Below are 17,643 nucleotides of genomic sequence, written 5' to 3' on the forward strand. Positions count from 1 at the left end.
CAAGACAGATCACTTTAACCGTTTTTTTTTTTTTACTTGCTAGCAAAGGGAGGATCTCAGAGCAGCCCTTCTACCCTCAGTCTCAGACCACTACAAAGAACCAGCGACCCCCCTGCAGCCTTTTATTCTGTGACACAGTTTACACAAACACCGATTGTAAAACCCCCCTATGGTGCGTCATAAAACTAAGGCACTGAGTGTGTGTGTGTGTGTGTGTGTGTGTGTGTGTGTGTGTGTGTGTGTGTGTGTGTGTGTGTGTGCATGAGTGAGTGTCTCTCTGTGTGCGTGACTCCCTGGTGATCATCTCCCCTCACCCCTGTATATGGCTTAGCTTCCTCCAAAGGTTTACCCTCTACAAACACAGGTGAGGAGATAAAGAGCAGGAAGTAAAACATCCTCACTAAATAAGGACACCGAGAACCTTACTTTCAATGTCTGCAGTTAAAAACTATAGCTAATTGTCTCCCCCACCATTCAGCAGGTCGGGGAGAGGAACAGAAACAGAGAATGTCTTTGATCACACAATTTAAGGCAAGGCTTACAAATTTAAGTAACACAATGACAACATTTAACAATTTCAACCTAACAAAAACCTTTTTTCAGCAAAGCTACAAAATTAATTATGACAGGTTTTATTAAAGAGTTAAAGAACCAGAACTTCAAGTTAACTTCCTGTTAGTTGATGAGATTGTTATGATCTTAAAGATACATTCTTTAATAAAACATAATAATTAAATAAATAAAACATTATAATATATCAGAATGCATTTTTAGCATTTTGAAATACATACATACATAGTTGTCACATGTGTATCTGCTGGTCTTGCAGTGACCTGTAGACAGTATTTATTTTGGGCTTTCAGTCAGTGTGTTCAAAGGGTTCAACACAAACCACGGGACAGCAGAAATAAAAATGTCTGGAAGGCTTTTTTCTCTTCACAAGTTGAACTTCTTCATCAGTCTTTTAATTGTGGTGTTTAACAGAGGTGACAAAATAGACACTCTTCACTAAAGTAGAAGTACAAACACTTATATTAAAAATACTCTGGTAAAAACTGAAGTACTGAACCAGCTTCTTTATTCAAGTAACAGTGAAAAATTACACACCCTAGAAAGTGCCCAAAATATTTTGAGCTTTGTGTTTTTCAGAACTGTGTACATACATGTTGTATGTTCATACATTATAAACATATCTATTATAATTATATCTAATCTATTATATCTGTTATATTTATATTGTGTGTCTTCTATTTCTTTACATTGGGGTCTCGTGTCATGTATAAAAACATGATCGACTGTTTATGGCTCAGAGTAATCTGACTCCACTGTTCTTTGATCTTGGTCTTTGTTGTCTTTCAGTTGGTATCAGCCTTAAACTCACCCTTGCTTACTGTGTCCTATATCAGTTGAATTATCTTGAACACTAGCCTGAAAAATTTTGGTTATGCATTTTGCATAAAAAGTGTGTAACTGTGCAAAAAAGTGTGCCATTAAATGATCATCTGATTTGCAAACAAGATTACAAGAGATACACAAACTGTATTAAACCCAGTTTTGACAAAAGATTGTTGATTCAGTGACTTTCCCTAGAAAATTGAGAATTTGGTTCAGAGAATGAAAAGTAGTGTTTTAGCTGTGTCATGTAAAGGCTGTGTGCAGGCAGGAGTGGTGAGATGAAGGACCCACAGTGCAGACTGTGGAGACAAAACGTGAACTCAAAAAACAGCTTTAATGCTCAACTCAAAAGTAACAAACTTCAAAATATAAAAATAAACTCAGGCAGAACACACAGCATGAGTGAGGTTAGATCAGGACACTGACACAGAGAAACACAGGGCTAAAATACACAGAGGGAGCAATCAGGGAATGGGTAACAGGAGGGAAACACAGCTGGGACAAATCAGGCCTAACGAGACAGGGGAAGCAAAATCAGATACATTAACATGAGACATGGACCTTCAAAGTAAAACAGGAAAAAAAAAGAATAATCCTATAACCCATAAGACAAAGCTAGAATATAATGAAATGAACAAAATCAAAGAACCAAAAACACAAAACACTGGGATGACGACCCAGGCACCTTAACAAGCTGTCCATCTTTCTCAAACTTACACAGCCCAGTAACTTCCTCTTTACTAAAAATGAGAAGATGGCAGTGTGTAATGTTGAAAGGGGGCATTAAAAACAATTTCAAAATGGGAAGTACAAACAGGAAGGTGCAGCAAGAAAATGTAGGCACCATAAAACATGAAGTTAAGAATAGACACTGGAGAGCAACCCAACAGCCAACAAGCGAATGGGAACTAACTGCATTTGAATACTTTAGTCATAAAGATTTTAAAGAACAAAACAAACATAATGAAGTTACTTCTACTGCTCATCCTCTCACTAATGACAGGTAAAAAGATTATTAACCCTGATATTATCTAATAATGAGTGCTGTACTGTATATTACATTATATGTTCTTATTATGATATTAAATCGTATATAGTAGGACTTTTCACAGTTTGAATTTGAGCTTTTTATTTTCTGCTTATGTACTGTCTTCATAACTTATAACAATTTCCTTTGAAACAGTTCATCTTTTTGCAAAAATAACAAGTTTTCACAGAGTTAAATATGATTTGCAGACCTCGTTTAATCCTCTAGTAAAACTAATGACATTATCACTCACTAAAATACTTGTACAGTAATAAAAATGTTGACATTTACTTCTGATGATGCTGTTGCTATTACTATTGCTTTAAGCCAGTTTAGAGTGCAAAACCAAGCCAGGCTGAATTCAAAGTTGATGCCAGCCATGGGTGAAACAATGTGGGAGACAGAGGATTACAGAAGCAAATAGTTTGAGTTCATTTTTTAGCTGTTTTACAGCTTTTTTTTAACCTCATTTAGAAGAATTAGAAGATTGTAATACTTACTTTCACTTTGTTATTTTTATGAAATTCCTCTTTGCCAAGATTTTAATTGTAGTGTGTAATGTCCTATGAAATGGGCGCTCATTGTGTAAAGTGTAAAGTTTTGTGTGTGTGTTTACGTCAGAGGGTTTGTGTGCAGGTTTAGGAAACGCCCCTGAGCAGATGTAAGAGGAAACCACAGATTTTGAAAGGCAGAGAGTGAATAAAAACAATTTTAATGAACAATGTGTTTTAACAACAACATCACTCCAAGACAATAGAACAGGAACATGAGCTCAATGGCATTAAACAGGAACAGAAGAACACAAGCAGTAAAGGCAAAATGACACAAAAAAGCAAAAGGCAAAGTAAAATGGAAAGTGACAAGAAAAAGGAAAACTATAATAAGCTCATGATGTAACAAGCCAACTGTCACAGATTACAAATGTAATTTTAAAAAAAAAGAAAAAACAAAAAGGTCTCTATACCCCCCTGTAGGCCCCCCACCCACAGGAAGCGCTGTGGGGGTAGGGTGCATTGTGTGTTGTGGCAGCCAAGGGCAGAGACCCTGACGGACTGATCCCTGGCAACCGAGGCTGGCGGTGTGGACATGAAACATCAGCTCTCTGGTGGGGAAGGATCCTGAGTCAGTATGTGAGGTTGAGAGGTACCAGCCAGATATAATCAGGCTCACCTCTACACACGGTTTGAGTTTGGAACCAGTGTCCTTGTTGAGAGGCGGCGGGCTGGGGTGGGTAGCCTGGTGTCCCCTCGGCTTCCTTGCCTATATGTCGGGGCTTTTGAATGAGAGGGTTTGTTCTCTGTGCATCCAGGTCGGGGAACGGGTCCAGGCTGTCATCTGTGCATAACAATAGATCAGAGACAAGGCATTCGACCTTGTCGCTCAAAGTATTCTGTGGGACGTGGTCCACTGTTATGGGGTATCTGGTCTGTTGTTGCAAGCTATTTGGTTCTTATACAACTGCTGCAAGAGCCTGGTTTGCATTGCCGGCAATAATTTGGACTATTTCCTGGTGGGTTTTGAACGCTGCTCTTTGTCATTGATTGTATTCTTAATTTTTGTAGACAGAATTTCGAGGCATAGCCAGGTGGCGGAAGGTTTCCACTTGTGCAGTCACAGGGTCTTGTTCAGAGGGAAGCGGGAGGTTGACGGATGGATTGGTACTGTGGCTGCAGACATGCGGCCGCTGTACCAGTCCATTGTGCAGAAAAGAGTGCTGTGAGAGCAGTGTTAGGGAGTAACAGAATACATGTACGAGCCCAGCTGTAAGTAAGCTGTTAAGACTTGTTGTACACTGTGTTTGTGATTTCCTCTGAAACAATATGGAACACGGTGTTATATTCTGGTCTCATGCACGACAGACTACAGAATACCCCAACAGGGTAGTAAGGTTTATTAACAAGTCATGTGACTCAGATTTACTCTCTGTCATATACAACAACAACAACAACATACAGCCTAACGTTCCGGCCCAACACTCACTTACTTGTGTCACGCTCTAAAACATCCGTGTAGCAACACAACCTACTGTGGAACACAACTCATCCTGTAGACAATAATTCACATTATCATATCCCTTCTTTCTTTTTTGAAAAAACGAAAGTCCTTTGTTTTTGTTTTTTCTTCTTCTTACTGAGGGAGAAAACAATATGAAATACTCAAAGAATACAAAAGCATTCCACTATTAAAACAGGTACAGTTCTGCAAACTATAGTGAACATTCATTTCCATAGAATACACAACTCTTCCCTTCAGACAATACAGGCTGCCAAGTCCTCGTTATGTAACACAGTCCTTGTGTCATGATTCAGCTGTGTGGCAGGCAGGAATTGGACCCAAACGCAAGCTCACGGAGGCAGGAATGAACTCAAAACACAGCTTTATTGCTGGAGAGAAAAACCATACAAACTAAACTGGAAACTATAACGTGTTACACGGAGAAACACACGGCCATGAATGAGGGAGAACGCGACACTGAACTGAGGGCGACGTGGACATAAATACAGAGGGTTAACGAGGGAAGTAGGAGCACACGGGGAACACAGGTGACACTGATAATCATAATGAGACACGGCAGGAGTAAACACAACACTGACGGGAGACTGTCAAAGTAAAACAGGAAGTACACAGAGGTGCAGACAGGAGGAGAGAGAGAGAGTACGGGGAGAGCACAGACATAATGGGCTGGGAAAACATGGAATAAAACACAAGGAGGGGAGACGAGGACTCACCGATACACAGATGGGCACACAGGGGGTAAAGTCACATGGGGAAATCAAATAGGGAACATCTTAACAGAACCACCTAGGAACCAAGGCATGAATAAAGAACAAAATACAAAACACACGAAAACTAAGAAAGCTGGGCCAACATGGCCCAGGATCATGACACCTTGTACCAAAGTGATGGACGCACTCTGCAGCCTGGTCTTGTCCTGACACCCCCTGAAACCTCGTCAGTCTTGATCTGCTGCTCACGAGTGTCCAACTGAGCTGCCACTGAGCGGCTCAGCGCCCCATTGTCTGTCATGGCATTTTCTTAATCTATTATGCCTGCACGCCTCAGATGCCTCCTCATTCCCCCTCAGGACCTTCCCAGAGTCCAACTGCACCTCATAGGACCTCAGGTCAATAGTCCACTCCCCTGCTCCAAGTGGAATGGCGGTCAAAATGCTGAACTCTGACACTGTCCCCTAGCTTCAAAGAGTTCATGTCTCTTGCAGATCGGTCATAGCACACTTTTTGGTGCTTCAGTTTCATCTCAAACTCCTGCAGGGCTGGAATGACTTTCGGCCTCAGCAGGTTCATCCTGGTTGGCAAAAGGGTCTGTGTCCTTCTGCTGAGAAGCCTCTGAGCTGGGCTGGTTCCCGGGCCTTGTGATGGTGTGTTGCGATGGTCAAGAATTGCAAGATACGGGTCATGCTCTGCCATTTTTGCCTTGAGCAGCAGCCTCTTTGCTGTCTTCACTGCCGATGCAGCTTTCCCATTTCTCTGAGGAAGATGTTTTGTGCTGGAAGTCCCACAGTCGACTAAATCTCTCAAACTCACCAGACGTATACTGTGAACCATTATCTGAATCTGAAATTTCTGAATGCGCATAAGCATTCTTTGCAACCGTTTGGGCGCACTCAACAGCGGTTTTCTTACAATGGTCTCTAAGAGTTTGTGATCACTGTGTACTACCACTTTACAACCATATGTGTACTGATGAAACTTCTCCATACAGAAAACTACAGCTAAAAGCTCTTTTTCGATCTGGGCATAAACTCGCTCTGTACGTGTAAGTGCTCTACTCGCAAAAGCCACAGGCTTACACTTCTGCACGAGTGCTGCACCTAACCCTTTGTCCGAAGTGTCACATTGTACAGTCAGCCCAGATACTACTGCCTCTGGGCAGTAGTATCTCAGGACTGGAGCCTCTGCTATGCTCTCTTTCCGTCTCTGGAATGCGTCCTCATGTCGAGTCGTCCAGTTCCACTCACTGTCTTTGTGTGGCAGTTGTCTCAGTAAGTCACAGTGATCTGACAGATGTGGGCAAAACTTTGCTAAGTAGTTCACCATACCTGACAGTCTCTGTACTGCCTTCATGTCTGTAGGTCTGGACATTGGCTCTATAGCCCTAACTTTCTCTGGGTCTATTTTCAGACTGTTGCATGTCAGCTGATGTCCAATGTACGTAGTCTCCTTCTGTTTAAGTTTAAACTTTTCTGCGTTCAACTTAATGTTTTTCTGCCTGCAATGAGTCAAAAACTGTCTCAGCTTCTCGTCATGGTCATGTACTGCTTCAGCATCTGTGTCCCCCTGACCCGTGATCAGCACATCATCTGCAATGATGTAGATCCCTGCCAGTCCATCCAAAGCTTGTGTGAGCTTTCTCTGGAACATTTCCGGAGCTGGACTTATCCCCATCGGCATCCTCAGCCATCTGTAGCGTCCAAAAGGAGTCGAAAATGTTGTGACGTAGCTTGACTCCTCCAATTTCACGTGCCAGAATTCACTCTTCATGTCGCAGACAGTGAACACTTTAGCCTTTGACAGATCAGACAAAATGTCCTCAATGGTGGGCAAGGGAAAGTGGTTGTGTTGTAGGGCTATGTTTAAGGGTTTTGGATCAATGCACACGTTAAGTCCCCAGTCTGCTTTTGGACCACAGCCATCCCACCGATCCAGTCTGTGCTGCATTCTACTGGTGTGATGATCCCTCTGCGCTGAAGATCTTAAAGTTCCTTCTTTAACGGAATACCTCTTTCCTATTCAACGGAGTAGTAAGGTTTATTAGCAAGTCATGTGACAACAACAACATACAGCCTAACGTTCCGGCCCAACACTCACTTACTTGTGTCACACTGTCACACTTGTGTACACATTAGACAGAGGTCTCTTTACTACGGTTCGGAGCTGTAAATTCCGACACCATTTCACATTTAAAGTGAATCTGACCTGCCAGCAAACAAGCTGCTCTCAGCTAGAAGTAAGTTCTTTTTAAAAAACTAACGTTAGCCTAATGCAACTAACTTGTTTTAGTTGTGGTAGTTACCTGGGTTATGTGCCACTAAAGTATCTTTGATGTACTATTGCTGTGTGATTTATTACTATTAATGAAGGCTGCATTAACAACCTGCTAGCTGCAAATAATCATGTGCAGTTATGAAAGCAGAGTAAAAGAAAACATCACTGATACAGGAATAGTTTTCTATGAGATTGCTGCGAAAAGTGCAGCCTTACCTAATGTCCACCCTACTGTTACTCATTTTAAATAAATATTTAAATGGCAAGTAACCTTCAGTAATAGTAATAAATCACACAGCAATAGTACATTCATGTAGTTGTAAAAAGCATGATAATATATTAGTAATCCAAAGTATTCAGAGTACGTTACTCTCATTGAGTAACAGAATACGTTGCAAAATACATTTTGAGGCATGTAATCTTTAATCTGTAGTGGAATACATTTTAAAAGGAACCTTCTCTAAATACCATCTTTGGACACCCCTCTGGGATTTTATTTAAGTGACGTTTATCATGTGAATGTTTGCTTTAGGTTGTGAGCTGCTGTCAGAAGAGAAGATTTGCACAAAAGGATGGGTTGAATTCACCTGCAACCAAAACACAATTAGAAAATGTCAAATGACTAAGGCTTTAACAGCTGAGAAAAAAACTCTCAGAGTGCTCATTAAGCATCATCAGATGAAGAATTCATCAGCTGACAGCGAGGAATTAGAATTTAAAATTGGTAAGAAGTTCTTATTCACATTCATATATGCTGTGGCTGATTTTAATTCACTGAACAAATAACAGCAACAAAACACACTGGCCAACACATTCATAGTTTGGATTACTGTATCTAAATAAATGATTATGTCAGCCTTTCCTTTCCAGAGAAAAAGACATTTGTGAGTAATACTTTTTTTTTTCCAGCAAAACAATGCCCAAAAGCATTTCATCAAATTGCATACAGGACAGCTAAAACCACCATCAGATGTGATTATCCAGAAGACAAATACAAGTCGTGGACCAAGTTTTTCTGCAAAGGGAAAAGTTTCACCTGCGAGGACAATTTATCAACAAAATCTTATCCAAAGTCAAACAGGACATTCACTCTCTCAAACATCAGCCATGGCTTCAATATGTCCATCAGTAATGTGTCCTCTCAGGATGATGGTAATTACTGGTGCGGAGTAAGATCACCTGTGGGGATTCATCATGCTGCACTCACAAAAATAAAACTAAGCATTAAAAGTAAATAACTTGTGTTTTCCACTTTAAAGGTTTACATGTTATATTTAGGCACTACTAACGTTTTTTTTTCTCTGTTTTCCACAGATATTAAGAGCTTCACAAGATCACCAGCTGTTGGAGAGAACTTCACATACTGGTGTAAATATAACCAGGCTGTCTCAAATTGTACAAAATTTATCTGTAAGGGAGAAGATCCATCTATATGTAAACCTTTAGTAAGCACCAGAGATCCCGATAAGAACAAGAGGTTTTGGATGAATGACAATAAAGAAAAGAAAAATATCATCATAACAGTGAGAGAAGTGACAGCGGACGACAGTGGGACATACTGGTGTGGAGCAGAAAGCACCAATGAACACCAGAGTAACAGGTTCTTCAACAGATTGTCCCTGACTGTAGGTGAGCCGTGCTACTTTATTATCTGACCCTGGGTCATAATGCACAGCATATTAAAGCAGGCTAATTTTGCACATATATTATACTTTTAATTCATTATTTATAATATTTTATTTTTTGCAGTTTTAATAAAATCATTTTAAAAATAACAATATTAAAAAATAAAGACTTTTAAGCGTAACTGTTAGCAAGAAAATGACTTTAAAAGAAACAAACATGCCAAAAAGGTTTGACACAGAACGAGCTTTAAGAAAAGAGGATGTGCTCATACTCGGCACTAAAAATGTGTATTTTCTGATTATGAGGTATTACCACATTAGGTTAATAAATGGTAAATGGACTGGTTCTTATATTGCGCTTTCCTACTCTGAGCACTCAAAGCGCTTTATACAACTTGTTCATTCAACAAATCACACCCATTCACACAAGCACTTTTCTAGGTTTTCAGTGCTACCTAACTAACATTCTTACACATTCACACTCTGATGGATGCATCAGAGAGCAACCTGCAGTTAGTATCTTGCACAAGGATATTTGGCATGCAGACTGGAGTAGACTGGGATCGAACCCAGGACCCCATCGAACCCCATCGAACACAAGACTTTTACTTACTAACTTCACTTCACTTTACTAACATTATATTTTGTAATGCCACTTTAAAAAGTGGAGAGGAAAACGAGATGGTAACTTCTAAGCTGGTGTCTAAAAATTATAAATATGTTTTTTTTCCAAGTTGATGATATTATTTTATCATTTAATTAAACTCTGTTAATTTAATGCCTCAGAGTACAGTCTGAATGCACATTTGTTTCCTTCGGTTACTACCAATCATTTACGTCTGCTGTTTTTTCAACTACAGGACCCACTGCATCTGCTGAGAGTCATGGTGAGAGAGTACATGTGGTATCCTAAAACCTCTGCAGCTTATGAGAACTGGGAAAGTTTGTGGATGTTCATATAACATTTTTTATTATTTTAATTTCTTAAAAACTGCTCCTTTCACATTTTCCAACAAAGACAGTTTGGGATGTCAATGCTGGGATGATGAATAATGCTGGAAAATTGTTGTTTGGTTTACGCTGCAGGCATTTCTGACGTTGGAATTGTTCTAATCATAATAACTGGGTTGGTGTTTCTGGTCGTTTTCATCCTTGTCTACAAACGTAAGAACTTTCACTAAATCCTTTGTACATCATCAGTCACACAAACATGTTTGCTGCTTTTATCCAAAAAAAGAAAAAACACATCCCTGTACTTTTGTACAAATGATATCTAACAATCTGCAGTATACATGATGCATGACATTAGCTGACATAGATTTTTTAAAGTTATGAAAGATATAATCTTTGCTGGGTTCTCATCATATCAGACATTAAAAAAAAATCAAACTAGAAAAAATGCAAATCTTTAACAGATAATTTTGCTTATTTCTTGATTTTCGGCTTCGTTTCTGCCAGGAATCTCCTTTTCAAAAAACAGAGGAGCTAATGCAGCATTGCAACATGCCAAAGAGGTTAGTGTGGAATTTTAATTTGTTTATTTATTTATTTTCATGTATAACTGGTGACAATCCAGGAAACATAGTTGAAATGTCTCCCCACTTAAAACCAGCTGGACTTCAAAAACTGAACTGCAGACACACAGATGTTGGCTCATAAAAGGTTTTCAGGCAGACGTCTGTTATAAAGAATGAAATATATTTCACATTACGGCAATAATGAAAGAAAATATACATTCCTTTAAAATATATTTTACTGGCAACTAATGATTACAACTAATCAGCACATTGCAACATAACCTGCCGCAATGTTTTTTTAATCATTTTGAAAATGATTGTAGGGTGGTATTTCTCACAAAACATGACAGCAATAAGTCGTCATACAGATGAATAAACATCCAAAAGTTTTATGTGCAGTTACTCAGTATTAAATTTGAAATTAACTTTATTAACAGTTTTGAGGACATTCTATATAAGTACTGTTTATCCTTAGGATTTTATATGAAGTTTTTAAACTACATTTTTTTATTTTGTAGTTGAAGGACTGTACGTATGAGGAGATACAGGAGCGCCCCCAGCAACCAGACCAGCCAGAAAATGCACTGACCTCAATTTATGTCACTGCTAGCATTCCCACAGATGTAGCTGCCTCACCACATTACAATAGCATCAACTTTCAAAGCTGCTCTGACAAAGCTGGTGGTGAGGCGATGAAACGCATCTCCTCTGCCTGTAAATATTCTACTTTGACATTAAGCAAATGTCCAACAAACCCGACAATCACTCAACCATCCAGACCAGCAGAGGAGAATCTCAACTCAGTAATCAATGAGCCAAAATGAAAATAAGATCAGCTGTCAGAATTTGTTGTAGTGAGAATGTGGTTTTTAAAGAGTGTTATATTCTGTGGAGCTGGGCAGGTGTAGGTGTGTGGTGCTGCTTTCTCTCTCTTTCTTCTCTCCAGGGCCCAGCTGCCACTCTTTTCCCCAGTAGGCACCTGGACCCACTCAGCCATTAACCCAGACGTTATACAGTCCAGGTGTTGTTTTCTAGTGTATGAAACCGAGGTTGAGCAAAAGAAGGTAATGTCTTTTGGAGTTGTTTGTGGGAGCAGTGTTGAAATCTAGTGATGGCCAAATTAAGCTTGTTTTGAAAAAATGTTTGTTACCCAGTTTTTCAACACAGTGCTCTTTGGTGGCATCTGGTGGCCAAGAATATGAAGAGCAGCTTGAATCTATAAGGAAAAATGAACTGCTAATGATCGCTCACACTCGAGTTGAGTTGGCAGGTCGGGCAATCGGACTACTGTTGTGGTCCTCTTAATATGTTTTGGGATTTTTTTCTCTCTTTTTTTTGTTTGTGTGTGTGTGTGTGTGTGTGTGTGTGTGTGTGTGTGTGTGTGTGTGTGTCATATAATAGGTTGGAATTGTACTTGTAGGTGCTGCCTCGATGTTCTTTTGTAATTAAGCACTGGATTGGTGCATTTATATATAAAAATACTATAATTATATGTATAAGATATTTCTTATCTATGTTTTTGACTTGGCTTTTGACTTAAGATAACACAAGGTTATTATATTTGCTTTTTTATTTAGTAATAGCAGAATGTCCTCCTTTCCTGGTGAATTGTGTCATGTTTTTTTTCTTTTTGTTTTGATATTGATACAACAGCACTGCTGTCTCTTTGTGTTGAAAAGAATAAAGTTTATAATTTAAATGTTTCTGTATTATTTTGTTTATTTCTTTCTCTCCCAGCTCTATTTTTGTTGCTCCCCACACCCTCCTCTGGCCTCTGTCTTGGGGACAAAACAAAAGGTTTAAATGAAATCTGCAAATTATATCATATTTGGTGGAAACAGACTGTAAATAACACATTGTGTGGAAGAAAGAAATGGTCATAGATTCCTTTATCAATTCATCTATCAGTAATCGATCAGGGAATAAAAAATAGAAACTAATAACCAGAACTTATCTAAACTAAGAACTGATCAGTCTGCTTTGTGCTGTAGACTCAACCACTCATTTAACCTTTACCAGGCCATTCTTCGACTCTTATCTTACTGTCAGTGACAAGTTAACAGGTCTGTGTATCAAAGTGATGCAGTTAGCATCACTTCCTGCTTTCAAGATAAGTGTTTTTCTGCATGTCTGTGGTCGTGCAGCAGTTTATTTGTGCCACTTCTTGATCCCACAGGTTTTTAGTTGGAAGTTAACTCATCGTTATTTTTGCTGCACCAACGTCTCTCAGGGTTAGAACAGTTCCTGCTCTGCTTCTGCAGAAATGATGCAGGCTCATTTTAGCTTACAAAGTTTACAGATTACAGCAATTTACAGATGAAACTCTGCATTAAACATCTGGATTGCGGGATGAAAACCTTATACGACAGATTTTGTGACGTGAAATTGAAGATTTAGTTAAATAGGTTTGGTTAGTGATTCACATTTACATTACTACTATAAATATTCTAAAAAGATTTTAGAGTTCAGCAAACTAAATTATGTTGTGAAGAAATGCAGTGGGAAACATGCCACTTTTCCATCATTCAACATGTTGTCTTCGCCGTGTTTTCAGTCAAGGTTTAAGAGACTTAAATATTTTCCTTCATCTCCAGTTCAAACAGTGGTCAGTGTTTTTTTGGGAATCAGTTTCATTCGACATCATGTGGTCACTAACAGCTAAACATTGCTTTGCTTTTGTCAAATATTCTTTATAGCCTAATTTTGACGTGATGGTGCAGTTAAAACTAAAAATATGAAGCTATTTCTGTCGTGCTGTCTGATCATTTCCTTTGTCCCACGCAACACTTACCTCATGTTTACTGCCAATGAAAATATCGTAACCTATGACAAAATAACATTAAAAAGAAAAGCTAGTGTGAGGAAACTTTAGGTATTATGTGGCAGAAATTTAAGCGACGAACAGAAGAGCCAACGTGACAAAAGGAAACTAACTGCAGATCTGAAATCAACATAATGAACTTACTGCTACTACTCATCCTCCCACTGACGACAGGTAAAAACATTACTGACACATAATTACAGATATCTCACACTAAGCAACACTACATATACATATGTATGACACAGATGTCTGATTATCTATAGTGTTAACTGTATGAGAAGGGGTCCTACAACCAACTAAACACAGAAAATTCAATAAGAGGACATCACCACATACTAACATTTCTCTTTGATCTGCAGGTTGTGCTGTCGATGGTGATGATGAAGCTGTTTTGATGGCATGCATACAAGGATGGGTTCAATTCACCTGCAAATATCCTGAAGCAAATAAAAAATATGACCACATCAATGTAGTTATACCCAATAGAACAAGCTTACGAAGCTCTCTGAAGGATGTTTGGGAAGATAAAGGCAGATTTTCTCTGTACCATGATACAAAACATAAAACTCTCAAGGTGGGCATCAGAGATCTTAAACAAGCAGACTTTGGGACGTACAGATGTGAATTTGATCAAAGCTCAAACAGATCTCCTGTCATAAAGGAATTGGAATCTGGTAAGAAATGTGATTATTATTGTTGTTGATGTTATTAGTACAACACAAGAAATTAATAACTAAAAACAGATTTCCTCACCTGTATTTTGGCATTATATAGTTTGTTTCTATCACACAACGTAAATCATAGTTTGGAAATGTAAAGATTTATTACAGATTACAGGTTAAACACGTTTACATTACTTTGTTTGTTTTTTAATCTTAGAAGTTACTTTACATCTCAGACTTTTGAAAGGAAATTTCACAGTTTGCTCATCTGTTTCACACCTTTGTCTGCACACGAGGAAGTTAAAAATGTTAAAGTAGTGTGCGACAAAGTACAAGTTACATATTGTGATATAATGAAGCACATTTAAATACTTTATTGTCCTTGTTTGGGGTTTTCTGTCTTTTTTTTAATACAGGAAACTGCCGGCGACCATCTACTCAACCTGTGAACAGAGCAGCTAAAATCACCTGTGATTATCCAGGAGACGATTTCAAGTGCTGGGTCAAGTTTTTCTGCAGAGGGGAGGATTTCACCTGTAAGGATATTTTGTCAACAAAAGGTCAGAACGGGAAATTCAGACTCACAAACACCAAAAAAGGCTTTGACGTGTCCATCAGGGATGTTTCCTCACAGGACGCTGGTGTCTACTGGTGTGGAGTGGAATCAGATGATGGAAGCTACAAAGCTTCAATCAGACAAATAAAACTGGTGATTGAAGGTGCTATGGGTTTATTATTAATCATGTATCATATATTTAAGTATATATAACACCAATTAAAAAATCGAGGAAACATTTTTTCAGGATCTAAGGGTCAAAATATTCTGGTGTGTTTCTGTGAGGGACCAGTGTTACTTTTGCTACCTGACGCATATTTGATGTATGTCTTAATCTTTTGTTTGACAAATACAGTTAAATATAATTCTCACTGTTCGTTTATAGAGCCATCAACAGCATCACCAACTTGCACACAGTCAGCTGCTGTTCCTCACGAGAGCTCTGGTAAGAATCCGTGTTTGTCCACAAAGGGAGTGATCACTTTGAAGCCTCTAAGCCAGCAGACATGGTCCCGTGAGTCCTGTGTGACAGCATTTTGGGGAGACATATGTCCAGCAGAGGTAGTCTGAAGTCTCAAGTTATTTAAAAGTTTAGGCATGCCTACATTTAGGAGAGCATATGCCAACACTCTAGGTGTAGACTGCCCTACTCGGGCCCAGAAATGCCCCAAATCTCACGCCAGTACTGGGACCCACAGTGCAGGTCAGACATGTGCCTCATGGTACATTGCCACCAGTGAATGGTATGGAGGGTGGACCACAATGTTGCTCTAAGGGTTTCACCAAATTCAACTGGTGTATTTATCTAAAATATATCTATAATGGGTCAGTGTTACTTTTGCTACCTGACGTATGTCTTAATCTTCTATTGGACAAATGCAGTTAATTATAATTCTCACTGTTTTTTTTATAGAGCCATCAACAGCATCACCAACTTTCACACAGTCAGCTGCTGTTCCTCACGTGAGCTCTGGTAAGAATCTGTGTTTGTCCACAAAGGGAGTGATCACTTTGAAGTCCCTAAGTCAGCAAACGTGGTCCCGTGGGTCCTGTGTGACAGCATTTTGGGGAGACATACATCCAGCAGAGGTAGTCTGTAGTCAGAGAAGCCCACACTGGGCCATGTCACCATGAAATGCAGCAGCTTATACGACTGGCTGCACATTTTAGTCCTTCAATGAAATACCGTTGCTGCAAAGTTCAAGGTGGTCTGGTACATTTATTTAAAATGTCCATAATCTCTCCTTAGTTTAGGCATGCCTGCATTTAGGAAGGCATATGCCAACACTCTAGATGTAGACTGCCCCACTCGAGCCCAGATATGGCCCAAATTACACACCAGTACTGGGACCCACAGTGCAGGTCACACATGTGCCTCATGGTACATTACCACCAGTGAATGGTATGGAGCGTGAGCTGAATTTAGATTAATTACAGCTTGATTCCTAAAAATGTTGCTTTGATTGAGCATTAAAGGGCTGTACAGCGGTTCCTCATTTATCGTGGGTGTTACGTTCTAAAAATAACCCAGGACAGGTGAAATCCACAAAGTAGCCAACTTTATTTTTTACAATTAACCTCCTGGGACCTGGCGTCCACATATGTGGACATCACATTTTTTGTTGTCTATACCAAAATATTACATTTTGCTCTACAAGGGCCTGATAATCACTTACGAGGACGTCAGACTGCCAATGTTCTATCGAAATTTAAAGCGAATGTCCTCGTATGTGGATCTCATTTTTCTCAGAAACAAAAATCAGGTAAAAAAAAAAAAAAATCATGTAATTCTTTGTTTTCTCAGGAGGTTAATATAGATGTTTTAAGGCTGTAAAACCCCTCACGACACACTTTATACACTTTTCTCAGACAGGCATGAACATTTTCACACGTTTCTCTCTTGTTTAAACACCCTCAAAGTTCAACCTTTGTAGAAAAATAAGTCCAGTATTATTGAATGAAACCAAAGATCAAACCCTGTTTTCAGGTCCAGAACATGGGAATAGAGCAGCTGCCAGAGAATTTAGCATTAATGAATCAATGGTACAGACGTAGAGGAAGCAAGAAGAATGAGTTGAGTAAAGTTTGACTTATCTGACTGTTTTGTTTCGCTTAATGTGCCTTATAATCCGGTGCGCCTAATGGTCTGAAAAATGCGCTAATTTCTACGTTCCTTTAGCATGTCCAGAAGTCAGACTTTTTGTCTGATAGTTATCATCTTCCTCTGCTTTCAGCAGACGAAACGGTGCGAAACGTTTTGTCGACATTGTTGTGTTTGTTGGGGAGAAAACTTACAAACATACAGCACAGTACTTCAGTCACACTGCTAGCGATGGAAGAATTATGTAAATTTGACAAGCTGAACGCATTTTGTACTGTACAGGAGACACGGCACGGAGGAGACTGAATGAAAATGGTCTGCAGTCAATCAGGACGTAGAACACAACGCGTTGTAAAAAAAACAAAACAAAAAAACAACAACAACCCATGAAAAATTGCAAAAAAAAATCTGCAAAACAGCAAGGCCGCAAAAAGTGAACTGCTTTATAGCGAAGGACCACTGTATTGGCAAAAAATATGTTTAACAAGGTGAATATGAACTTACTCTACACTGAGCGGATTCAATCTCACATAGAAAACTGAGTGTTCAGTTCCAGAACATCTGATCAAATTAAGTTCAGTCAACCCTGATATTGTTCACAATGACTTTAATGTCTGTGTTGTTAATTAACACTTGGGCATCTACCAGGGATCAGTCCATTGTTTAGTCCACCTCATCAGGTTAGCACAGAAAGAACTGGTGCAGATGCAAAAAGAGAGCATGCAAAGTCCACACAGAAAGATGGTCCAGTCCTGCTGTGAGGCAACAGTGCCAGCCATTGCATCGAGTTTTTGAATTTTAAACATTATAAAATGTAGCCTGAAATTAGAGCAAATGCAGTAAGACAGTTGAATTATGTAGCTTTGAGATTAGCTAGACTCAGTAAGACTGTTTTGGCGAGTGGTTGCGGAAAAGATGTTGACATTTTTA

At 39.2% G+C, this 17,643-nt stretch overlaps 1 protein-coding gene across 2 annotated transcripts; it reads left to right on the forward strand.

The window, feature by feature from the left end:
* The first annotated feature begins 2,329 nt into the window (after positions 1-2,329).
* On the forward strand, positions 2,330-11,966 carry LOC102080253 (uncharacterized). 2 transcript variants are annotated; one of them, XM_025907009.1, is made up of 8 exons: positions 2,330-2,398; positions 7,961-8,152; positions 8,338-8,658; positions 8,743-9,057; positions 9,914-9,940; positions 10,140-10,217; positions 10,512-10,567; positions 11,089-11,966. In XM_025907009.1, the coding sequence occupies exons 1-8, from the start codon at positions 2,359-2,361 to the stop codon at positions 11,392-11,394; spliced, it is 1,335 nt and encodes a 444-aa protein (XP_025762794.1). In that variant the 5' UTR covers positions 2,330-2,358; the 3' UTR covers positions 11,395-11,966. The 2 variants fall into 2 exon arrangements, with proteins under 2 accessions (XP_025762794.1, XP_019214058.1); XM_019358513.2 differs by having other exon boundaries at positions 8,338-8,580.
* The last annotated feature ends 5,677 nt before the right edge of the window (positions 11,967-17,643 follow it).

Source organism: Oreochromis niloticus, linkage group LG5, assembly GCF_001858045.2.
Source record: "Oreochromis niloticus isolate F11D_XX linkage group LG5, O_niloticus_UMD_NMBU, whole genome shotgun sequence".
Taxonomy (NCBI): Eukaryota; Metazoa; Chordata; class Actinopteri; order Cichliformes; family Cichlidae; genus Oreochromis; species Oreochromis niloticus.